The sequence below is a fragment of the Erinaceus europaeus genome, chromosome 1 (genome assembly GCF_950295315.1).
Source record: "Erinaceus europaeus chromosome 1, mEriEur2.1, whole genome shotgun sequence".
NCBI lineage: Eukaryota > Metazoa > Chordata > Mammalia > Eulipotyphla > Erinaceidae > Erinaceus > Erinaceus europaeus.
In genome coordinates, this window is record NC_080162.1 from 39,976,940 (window position 1) to 39,988,622 (window position 11,683).

Sequence of the window (11,683 nt, forward strand, 5' to 3'; positions counted from 1 at the left end):
TAAAATATCTCCTCTTAATTTTTAGGAAAAACTGGCCACTAGTTTTTATTGGTGGAAAAATTAACACTAATGTTGCAGATCTGTTATCAGAATGATGTCACTTTGTAAAGTCTTACACCAAACTAAACTCTTCATTAGCAGAGATACATGCCTACTTCTCAGTCAAAACGACATTTTGAAAGGAAGTATACAAAGAGGATGTAGAATAGGCACGCAAGTTGACAAAATAGACAAATGAAAATGTCTCATGACAGATCCCCTTGGAATCCAGAAAGCACTTTAATACCCTATCCTTCTTCAAATGATCAAGAGTATTGACAAGTCCTGTAATTACAAAACAGATGAAAATCACACTGTAATAATCAGTGAATGCAGAATAACTGCAGAGATCCTGCGGTTCCAACTTTTTCCACCATGATTCTACATCAAGGTAAAAAAAGATTCTTTTGTTCAAATCCAGGAAGGATGTAAAGGTAGCAGCACAACTGCCAAAGATGGGACAATGACTTATTACTGAAGCTGGTGAGGGGGTATAGTAAGGAGAGGAGGTAGGGTCCTAAAGAAAAGAACCTAACTCTAGTCTGTGGTAGATCTCCGATACCAAAAGCGTGCCCTGAAGTCATCACTACATGTCATAAAGCCAGGGTTGGTGGGTGAATGCACAATGCAGCGCACAATGTTGTTGTGACCAAGTGAGAGCAGGTTTCGGCGCTCAGCTGTCCTTGAGTCCCAGCAGCAGAGGCTGATGGTTCTTTCATCTGGCAGCAGCACATAGTCCTCAGTGTGATTGAATACAGCCTGTGTCCGGTGCACCTGCCGCCCGCTCAGACCAGCTCCTGCACAGAAATTGAGTGGTTAAGAAAAAATTTGGCTTTCCAGGTTTATATCTCAGGGTCTGAAGTTATTTTACTTTTGCTATTAGTTCTATCAATTTAAAGGAACATTTACAATTGTTGTAGTAACTTATGCAATTATGGAAACAAAGTATGAAAAAGGAAATCATCCTTGGGTCTCCCAAATAAGGCTAGATGGTTAAATGTCTTGACACACTTCTTGGTAGAACACAGAAAAAATGTAGAACTGATTATATGTATTTCATGAGAGACAGGAAGAGAGAGGGAGAGAAAGAGGGAGGGAGAGAGAGAGAGAGAGAGAGGGAGAGAGAGAGATAGTGTGTGTGTGTGTTTATTGAGAACCAACAACAGGGATTGAACCAGGAGCCTCAGGCATCAAACCCCACTATTTCCTTGGCTGCCCAGGTTTCTTTCTTTATTTTTACTAGTTGGAAACTACCACTTTTGACCACAAGTTCAAAGTACCACTACACATTTAATAACTCTTTCACTGCTAGGTATTTAGTTTGTATCCAATAACACAATGATGAACTTTTATTTACAGACACACTCTTTTCTTATGATTCAAGTGCTATGAACTAAAGTTCTAGCATACATACATGAAAAATTCACTTTTCAAAACTGCCTCAAAATTTCAGAGTATTTAAGGAACATTGTATTTATTTATTTCAAGAACTTCCAGGTATTGTACACTCAACTGCGTATTATATAAACCAGAGCATACATACTTAGTCCATGGTTTTAAATTTTTACTTATGATTACTATTTTAAACCAGAGTACTGTTCAGCTTTGACTTAATGATGGTACTAGGGATTGAAGTGGGACTTGATAGCTTCAGGCATGTGTGGTCTGAATAGCCATTATGCTACTTCCCCATCTTACACTTAAAATAATAATAATAAAGTATGTAGTGGAGATCTATAAAACTGGAATATATATCTTTACGGACAAACCCAAATTCAGTATGAGATCTGGTTTCAATACTTATAATTAATGTTGCCATTAGGCAAGTAACACCCCATTATTTTTTCTCCTCAGTTCTTGGAAGATTTCCATATCCAAGCACTCATAAAGCTCCTCCCGCCCCCTGCAGGTGGGGAATACAGGCTTGAACCCCAGTCCTTGTGCACAGTAATATGTGAGCTTAGCAGGGTTACCCACAGCCTGATCCCTACATTTTTATTTTTATGAGAGATAATCACAGAGAAAGAGAATGAAAGATCAGAGCACCACTCAGTTCTGAAATGGCACTGCCAGGGATTGAGCTTTGTCTAGACCCTCAGGCATGCAAGTCCTGTGGTCTCTCTGGTTCTAGATCTCTTTCCCATTTTAACATTTTATTATCATTAAAAGAATTAATTTTCAAAATCATAAGGAAAAAATTTCAAGGACACATTATAGCTCTTGGTAATAAAATAAATTAAAGTGGACCATGTGGTGGCACATCCAATTGATAATGTTATCATTCATGCACAAGGACTGGGATTTTGAGCCGTTGGCTCCCCACCTACAATGACGAAGCTTAATGAGTAGTGAAGCTGGTCTGTAGGCAACTCCCTTTTTCTCTTCCTCTCTATCTCCCCCCTCCCTTCTCAATTCCCATCTCTTCTATCTAATAAAAAACAAAAAACAAAAAAAAAAAAAAAAAAGGGGAAAATGCTGGCCAGGAGCAGTGGATTCACAGTGCAGGCACCAAGCCCCAGTGGTAACCCTGATGTCAATAAAAAATTAAAAAAAGATAATGAAGGAAAAAGCAAGAAAAGTATGTCAGGCATTGGTTTAACATTCTTTCTATTAAAAAGGTCATATATGGGGAAGCTTCATGAGCAGTGATACAGTGTAGCAGGTGTTTTTCTCTATCTCCCTCTGCCCTTTCAGTCTCTATCCAAAATAATTAATTAATTTAAAAAAGAGGCCATAAGGAATGAGACGAGTTCAAATTTGATTTGAAAATGGCTAAAGGATGTGAAACCACATTACAAAAAAAAAAAAAAAGCTTTGGGAACACAAGATCACTTATCTCACTCTAAGAGGAAAAAAGTGCTAGTTTTTGTTTGTTTGCTCAGATTTTAAAAATTCAAAGGATTGATGATCTAGTACTGATAAACATTCTAGGAAATCTCATGTTTAGTTATTAGGTGTGTCAACTGGTGAAATAACTCTGAAGTTAGGTATCATCTTGACCCATAATTACATCCACTCTTAGAAATCTGACGTAAAGAGACTATTAGTGAAGAATACACATATGGGGGCTGGGCAGTGGCACACTTGGTAAAGAGCACATGTTATCATCATGAATGAGGACCCAGGTTAAGTCCCTGAGCCCCATCTACAGGGGGGAAATTTTACAAGTTGTGAAGCAGTACTGCAGATGTCTCTGTTTCTCTATTTACCTCTCACCCTTCTAAAAAAAAAAAAAAATTAAAGGTGGGCTAACAAAATAGCTCACTTGAATAGTGTGTTGCTTTGCCATGTGTGTGACTCAGGCTCCAACCTAGCCCCTATGACACTGAAGGAAGTTTTGCTGTGCTTGTCTCTTTACTCTTTTTCTACCTCTCAAAAAAATTTTAAAAAAGGGAGAGGGAAGGAGAGATCAAATATAAAGTCTCCACTGCGGGGGGGGGTGGTGGTGGTGGTGGTGGTGGTGGTGGTGGTGCTGGGATACCATGAACTATGTACAACCCAAAAGTTAAAAAAAAAAAAAAATCTTTTCTAGGGGCCAGGCTGGGCCGGGCTATAGCACATCTGGTTAAGGACACATACTATGAAGAACAAGGTCCAGTGCAAGGATCCCAGGTTGAGGCCTCGGCTTCCCACCTGCAAGGGAGTGGAGGTCAGGGAGATTGGGGGTCACTTTGCAAGTGGTGAAGCAGGTCTGCAGGTGACTATCTTTCCCTCCCCCTCTGTCTTCCCCTCCTCTCAATTTCTCTCTGTCCTACCCAACAACAACAAAAATGGAAAAAGATGGCCTCCAGGAGCAGTGGATTTGTGGTACAGGCCCCGGGCCCCACAAATAACCCTGGAGGGAAAAAAAAAAATCTTTTCTGAAAGTCAAAGAACAGTAATAGAAATGACTTTCCCAAGACTTCACTTCTTAATTATATTATATACCCCAGAAACCAGAGTTGGCCAGAAGCTAAGAAAATAGAAATAATGCAAGGTAGGCCTATGCTGCACCCTAGTGGTTCAAATGCTAGTAACCCTCTGCTGTTGTCTATAGTGCTAAAAAATCCAAAACAGAAGAGCCTGTCCTCTCCCCCAAGCGTTTTCCTTTGAATTTAGTGCTATGGTCATGGTGATTTTAAGTAAAATACACAAACATCTCTCACAACAGAAGAAACTAACAAGTTTCCTACCAAAAGCATTTTGCTGCTACAAGGTACAGAACAAAAAAAAGCACAGTATTTTAATACTAGATTGCCACATGAGTTCTGAACACTGACTACAAGTGAAAGCATAAATTTAAGTATCATAAGATATCACAAACACAACTGCCACCAGTTAAAGATAAAGCAAATTTGTTTTTCTGTCTGAAGAGCTGTCTAACTTTATGCAATATAAAGATCTGAACACACTTGTGTTCTCATTTGGAGCTACCTCTATTCTTAGGGGTAGATCTTCTCCCCCTCTCAGCTCTTCTTTCCCTTATGTATACACCACTAACCAAGGCTTTTCTCTGGACTACCTTTAATGTTTCTGTTACTAGAGGGCAGTCTTCAAATGGACCACTCGATCTTAAAACATTACTTGAATGGGGTCACACCTAATTTAAGCTTGGATGCACTAAGAAGAGCAAGTTAAGAAACTGATTTAGGACAGGGTGATGGTGTAACCAACAGAGCATACATATTGCCAGTTATGAGGATCTAGGTCCTACCTACTTCTATCTCTTATCAGAAAAAGGGGAAAAAAAAAAATCAACCAATAAAAGAAAAAAAAACCTGATTCTATTTTCAGTTTTGTGTCTTATTCACTCAAAATTTGGCTAAACTATTCATCTTCTAAGACTGAATTTCCTCTGTAAGATGGAGGATAGCATCTGACTTGCTCAAACAGAATATATGATTCTATTATATAAATCTCAGAGTTCAGAAATTATAAGATGCTAAAGAAAATGTAATCAACTGCCTACATACCTGTGTATCTGACCAGTGTTCGTCCTGTTGATATTTCCCAAAGTTTAGCAACTGAGTCTTTTCCACTTGAAAGGATGTACTTAGAATTTTTGGAAAAAATGGCCGAACAAACTTCCGCACCATCATGTGCTTTCTCAAAAGTGGTGATACATCGATTTGAAACACCATCCCATAATTTGATACAGCCATCCTTGCTACCAGTTACATACATATTGGCGCTAGGGTTGTAATTAACAGAACATATGGCATCAGTGTGTTGATCTTGAGGATTGCAAGAGACAAAACACTGAAATGTGTTGATATCATAAAGCCGAAGTGTAGGATGCTGAGTTCCAACAAGTATGAAGTCCCCAGAAGGATGAAATGAGATGGAGCGTAACATTTCGGCTTCCTATTAGAACAGAGACAATGACATTAAATGACCAAACAGTGAACAATTAATTTCAAAGCAAATGTGGAAAATATTTGGTTGATGCAAGAAATTCATAAGATTAATCAAATGTTATAAAATTATATGAAGATGTGATCCCTGGAATAAATGAAAGTGTCATTTGAACAAAGATTTCCAAATTCAGTACTTGTTAGTGTGACTGAAAAATAAACTACAGAAATTAGCTTTATTTTTAACAAATGAATCCTGGGTGAACTTACACCTATTCATGCATAATTAATGAAGATAAACACAATTTACACATAAAATAAATTATCTGTTCCAGGGCTCCAGGTTTTGAATAAAAAATTAAGCTTAATTATTAAGGGTGGGGGAGTCACTGTTAAAACATCAGTATTCTGAACTACATGTTAAAAATAAGAGTAGCAGGGGGTAGGTGGTAGTGCAACAGGTAGTGTACAAGTTACCATGCAAAAGGACTAGGGTTCAAGTCCCTAGCCCCCATCTGTAGGATAACAGCATCTTTACAAGTGGTGAAGCAGTGTTACTTCTATCTCAGTCTATAAAGGAAAAGAGAGAGAGAAAAAAGAAAAAAAAAGCCACCATGCACCATGAAGTAGTCATGCAGGCACTGAGCCCTAGCAATAACCTTGGTGGCAATAACAATAAATAGAATACCACTTTCCCAGCAAACACTTGATAGCAAAAATACTATTTCAAGAGCATAATTAATACCATATATTTAAAATATATATATATTTATAAAGTTCTTTTACAAACACTTCTAACCTGAATATATTTGAAGGCTCTTTTTGCAGAAGGTTTGGAATAATCAAATAACTTAAGGGTATAATCTCTAGAACCAGAAGCTAGGATCTGTTCTGTTGGGTGGAAGGCAAGACATGTGACTTCATCCACGTGGTCATAGAGAGTTCGAATCACTGGGTGATTTTCCATATTCTGTTGTGCAGTTTCATTCATCATGACCTAGACCAGTAAGAAGAGATGTTTACGGTTTAAAATATGCCTGGGTCAAAGCATACAATCTATAATCATAGTAAAGGTAAAGCTGATTAAGCTACTTTCTACACCCTAGAATGAACAAAAGTGTTACTGGGATTTTTACCTCTATTGGCATGGCACTTTTGGCCAACATTCTTTCTGTGTCAAGTATCTTTATGGAAGCATCAGCAGACCCAGTAGCTATTAACTGTCCATCTCTACTATAGGTAGCTACACGGCAGGGTCCTTTATGGGATGTGACATAACATGTTTCATATTCTGAAGCCTCTGGGGACATAGTCTGGACATCTGCGTCAAACTCCAGGTCGATTCCTGTCCCAGGGGCAACTGTATCTGAACGACCAATTGCATACTGAACAGCAGTATCATCATTTTCCATTCCTGAAAGAAATACAAGTCAAGGGCATGAACTTTTTTTATTTAAAGGCCAAGACAAAGTTCTGGCTTAAGAACTGGGGAAGAACTTCACCAATGTCAACTATTTTCTGGAGGTGCACTGTACCTAACATTTAACAAAATTATCTACTAGGAGTAAGACAGTGACAACTCAATGGCAGTATGTGGAAGGTTAGGCTCTGTCTCACATGATTTTTGCCTCCAAAGTCTACTACATTACTGTTGCTCAACAAAATAAATGGTTTTTATAAATTGTCTTTGTTCCCGTTCTGGATGTTAGTATTTTCCATGCTGAGATCTGTTAGTAGCAGCTCTAAAGCTCATTAGTTAGACTGTTAACATTAATACAAATGAAATACATAAGAATGTTAAATAGACCATGAATGCAGCCTGGGAAGTGGCTCAGTGGATAAAGTGTTGGACTCTAAAAACAGAAAGTCCCTAGTTCAGTCCCCTATATAGCATGTATGAGTAATATTTTGTTTCTCTTTCTCTCATTAATAATTTAAAATTTAACTCCACCCATCACTACTTCATTTTAATAAATAGAGCCACACTATACAACGTTACTTGTTTTATTTAATTATGACAAATAAGCATTATGCTATCATAATATATTTTTCACCGATGTTTATGGATACAGGAACAACTACAATTCTATATTGTTGGACATTGTTATATTCATTTTATTTCTTTTTAAAAATTTTTTTATATTTATTTATTCATTCATTCCCTTTTGTTGCCCTTGTTTTATTGTTGTAGTTATTACTGTTGTTATTGATGTCATTGTCAGATAGAACAGAGAGAAATGGAGAGAGGGGAAGACAGAGAGGGGGAGAGAAAGACAGACACCTGCAGACCTGCTTCACTGCCTGGGAAGTGACTCCACTGCAGGTGGGGAGCCAGGGGCTCAAACCGGGATCCTTATGTTGGTCCTTGCGCTTCACGCCACCTGCACTTAACCCACTGCACTACCACCCGACTCCCTCATTTTCTTTCTTTAGGATAAATACCTCATAACTAACATTTCCAGTCAAAGCACACAAACATATGTGGCAATTCAATATTTTAATGAATGTATTCCATGACTTAAGCAAAACACTATGATATACTATCATACACAAGTTCCTGGTATTCAGAGTCTGGAAAAAAACAAAAAGGGGGGGGTATGAGAGGGATAAGGATAGTGACAAACAGTTCAAAGAAAGAAAATTTTAGACAGCAATTCTGTTATTAAGAAAACAGGGTTGTCATGGTAGAATCACTGCGAAGGTCAGGGGAGGTAGTAGGGTTATTTTAGAAGTGCTGAAGAGGATTCAGATGTTTGAACTGCAACTGAAAGGATGAAGTCAACAATACAGTCATGCACTGATTACATTTTAATCAACAACATAGCATGTATTTTCCATGGTGGCCCTAACTGGATAACCATATAGCCTAAGTGTGAGTAGGTCATACTGTGCAGGTTTGTGTCATTACACTCTTAGGACATTTTCATGGAAATCATCTGGTGACACATTTCTCAGAATAAATACACAAAGACAAAACACTCTAGATAATTTATGTAAAGACCATTAAGCCTAGACCAAGTTCGAAGTCTTCATACTCTGAATTTTCTTCACTCCTTCAGTTCTTAGTACTAACACATAAATTACATTAAAACTAAGTGGAAGTAAGAACAATTCTAGTGCTGTGAAAACCTAAAACCTTATTATGAGGCTCAGTGGATTTGCATTCACAAGCTACCTAGTTTGATGAGATGCAGGAGTTGCTCCGAAGGTGCACAAACAGACTGAGGCTTGATTTCATTGATGAGGCCATTAGCAATGCTGATATAGCCATCGTAGAGCAACTGGCTAATGATCAGTTTGTAGAGTTGCTGGCGGTCCTTCAAACCAACTTTGGTTCTATACATTTTGAAGAGGAAGACAATTTTCCTGATAACTGCAAAAAGAGAAGATAGGCATAGGATGACGGGCAGTCAACTAAATAAATCAAAGAAACACAGGCTTCTGAAAGTGATGGGACTTAATCCCAATTTTACTAGTTGCATTATCTTTGGTCAGTGTCTTAATTTTCTGAGATCAGATCCCTACGCTATTAATTAAGTTACTGAAGGTTAAAAAAAAAAGGTACTGGGTGGGGGTAGATAGCATAGTGTTTATGCAAAGAGACTCTCATGCTTGAGGCTCTGAAGTTCCAGGTTCAACCCCCAGCACCACTATAAGCCAGAGCTGAGCAGTGCTCTGGTTAAAAAAATAAAAGAATACACGTAAAGCATTTGACATTCAAATTACTTAAATCATTTTAGCTGACATTTTACAGTGAACCTCTCTTCATTTATCTTTCATCTCTACCAAACTACCCACCTTAAATTCTTTATTGTTATCCTAGAATCTTCTGTTAATGAAGACATCATACCACCAAAGCTTCTCATCCCCCAAAATGGGTTGTGGGCATGACAAGACAGGCACACTACCCAGGTGAGTTAACTTGCTGACTTCAACTATTCTTAAAATACATTTTAGGATCAGGAAGATAGCTCAGTTTGCTAGAGCACGGGTTTTGCATTCTTGAGGCCTCAGAGGCTGAAGGTTCAATTCATAATCCCACCTTACATCAGAGCTGAGAGGTGCTTTACTCTTTCTCCTAATAGATAAATCTTATCACGTTTAAGGCAACTGGATTTGTTAAAGCATGTATAACTAGAATAGTAAGGAAAAACACCAGGGCATAAAAGCTACTATACATGAAAACTAAATCAAGTTGTATACTTTGGAAAGATTCAAAGGAGAACTGCTTGATAAATTATTGGCAGAAAGGATTGAATCAAAACAGCTATAAACCATGTTTTTTAAAAAATATAGAAGACTTAGAACTGTTCTCCCTCAGTCTGAGAAAGTGAAAAGAGAAGTAACAATTTCTAGTTCATGCAACAATAATCACCCCCTCCCCCAACTAACACAAATAGATAATTGTCAAAACCAATGTTTATACGTATGTTTATCTAGATAGATATGAGAAGGCTGTATGAGTCTGGGGTAAAGCAGGCAATACAAGTTGCAAAACAAACAAAAAGGATAAAAGCTCCAAGTGTCTGTGGCAGAGAAGAAACTGTAAAATGTAGAGCAAGAAAGAAATATTGATGAAAGTGAAGCAGCACTACTACTATTACCTCCTGGTATTGTTGAACTTTACAAAGGTGATTCTAGAAAAAGGTTATTACAGAGAAGAGGTGGGAATTGTGTTTTCCAACTGTAAGTACCCCTGGAGAACTGAGGCTACAGACTGTACCACTAACAACTGACTGACTTTTACTTCTCTGAAGCTCCAACGCTATGTGCTAAGTCCGTGGGCAATAAAATCCAAGGTCTCATAACTAGTGTCTGCAGGAAGCAAGGTTAGAATGCAAGTGCTTTTGACTCCTGAGACTGTGCTATTCCTAACCATTTGCAGTGCTCCTTAAAAACATCATTATGAAAAATGAGCTGAAATTCATCAGACATTCATTATACTATACATATTAAATGTGTAATGTACATTACCTCATTCTATCCTTATCTAGTCCTAAATCACAGATGAGCAACATGAGGCCCAGGTACTTAGTTAATTCATAAAGACCAAAGAGCTCGTGAAATGGCAAAAATCTGGATCTTAAGAGCCAGGCTATTTGATTCAAAAGCCCGACCTCGTATTGTGCTGCACTGATTGTTAACAGCTAACGTCCATTAAGCACTTACAGAACATTGTGCTACAACCTTGATACGCATTAGCTCATTTAATCCATTCAAGTGCACGCCAAAGCAAATGTATACACGTCTATGCTTGTGTAAACAACACGGGGCACAGCAGAGATGAAACCGCTTCACACCCGAGGGAAAAACTTAACTGGAAAAAAAAAAAAGGCCTGAGCAACTTGGTTAAAGCTAAAGTAGTCGCCAACACGGCCCACACTCAAAGCCCAGAACTGAAAGCTCTCTACTCGTCCTGTCTTTTCATCCACGAAGGGAGCATATATTTTTGAGAAAAAGAAAAAAAGAAAAAGGGCGTGTGTGTGTGGGCAGTGGGTAACTCCACGCCTCTCAACTCCCGTAGAACGTTCACTAGCCGGGCAGGTGAGCGCCCCATCACCCCCGGTTCAAGTCCGAGGGCAGTGAGCACCCGACCCACCGGCTGGTCTATGCCCGGTGCTGGAAGAAAGACCAGCGCATAACACCCGGCCCCCCTCGCTGTGCGCTCTGCTACTGTTCCGAAGCAGCCGCGAACTCTGGACATAGGAGTGGGAGCTGGATCTTGTAAGAGAAGGGAGTGTGCAGGCCAAGCCCCATACTTGGAACTGAGGACACATGCCGCCCCGCTCTCTTGACCCTTCCCGCCTCAACCCAGTCCTTCCTGTGGCCCCTGAAGGCCCATCCGACCACACCAGGGTCTCGCTCCACATCCCGGATCCCCCTGTACCCGCTAGTCCGGCTCTCTCGATCTCCCGCTCACTCCTAGAAAAATGGAGGCACGAATTTAGCCCGATCGATCGTTCCCAGTACGCGCTCCTTGCGCATGCTCACAGGGCGAAGGGCCGAGCGCTGCGCTATCGATCGGCCCCCATTCTTTCCTGCTCTTCCCATCATACGATACAGGAACATTGTAAAAGTTCGTTCACCTCCTCTGACGTTATCTCCTCCGTGACAACCCTGAAAGTAAATTGCTGCTGTGCCACAGACAAACGTCTGAAATCCGGAGAGCACCGCGGAAACAAGAGGCAATGGGAACAGACGAGCCGTTACTTCCACTTCCGGGCTCTCTGTGTAAGTGCGCTTGCGCGTTGTGTTTGCTGGGATGATGACGCAAACTCGGAGCTGTAAACCAATCAGAGGGACGAACTTCT

General features: G+C 39.5%; 1 protein-coding gene across 5 annotated transcripts; it reads right to left on the bottom strand.

The window, feature by feature from the left end:
• Positions 1-245: 245 nt before the first annotated feature.
• On the bottom strand, positions 246-11,592 carry CSTF1 (cleavage stimulation factor subunit 1). 5 transcript variants are annotated; one of them, XM_060185001.1, is made up of 7 exons: positions 11,260-11,328; positions 9,171-9,307; positions 8,548-8,745; positions 6,509-6,786; positions 6,172-6,369; positions 4,992-5,382; positions 246-836 (listed from the first exon to the last, which is right to left on the bottom strand). In XM_060185001.1, the coding sequence occupies exons 3-7, from the start codon at positions 8,714-8,716 to the stop codon at positions 577-579; spliced, it is 1,296 nt and encodes a 431-aa protein (XP_060040984.1). In that variant the 5' UTR covers positions 8,717-8,745; positions 9,171-9,307; positions 11,260-11,328; the 3' UTR covers positions 246-576. The 5 variants fall into 5 exon arrangements, with proteins under 5 accessions (XP_060040984.1, XP_060040980.1, XP_016047949.2 ...); XM_060184997.1 differs by having other exon boundaries at positions 9,171-9,312; positions 11,260-11,325; XM_016192463.2 differs by lacking the exons at positions 9,171-9,307; positions 11,260-11,328 and adding an exon at positions 11,459-11,592.
• Between the last annotated feature and the right edge of the window lie 91 nt (positions 11,593-11,683).

Coding starts and splice junctions, on each gene's coding strand:
- CSTF1 (XM_016192463.2), bottom strand. CDS start 8,716: ATGTATAGAACCAAAGTTGGTTTGAAGGACCGCCAGCAACTCTACAAA. Junction 6,370..6,508: donor AAAGTGCCATGCCAATAGAG/GTAAAAATCCCA, acceptor TTACTGGTCTAG/GTCATGATGAATGAAACTGC. Junction 837..4,991: donor AACACTGGTCAGATACACAG/GTATGTAGGCAG, acceptor ATTTCTGTGCAG/GAGCTGGTCTGAGCGGGCGG.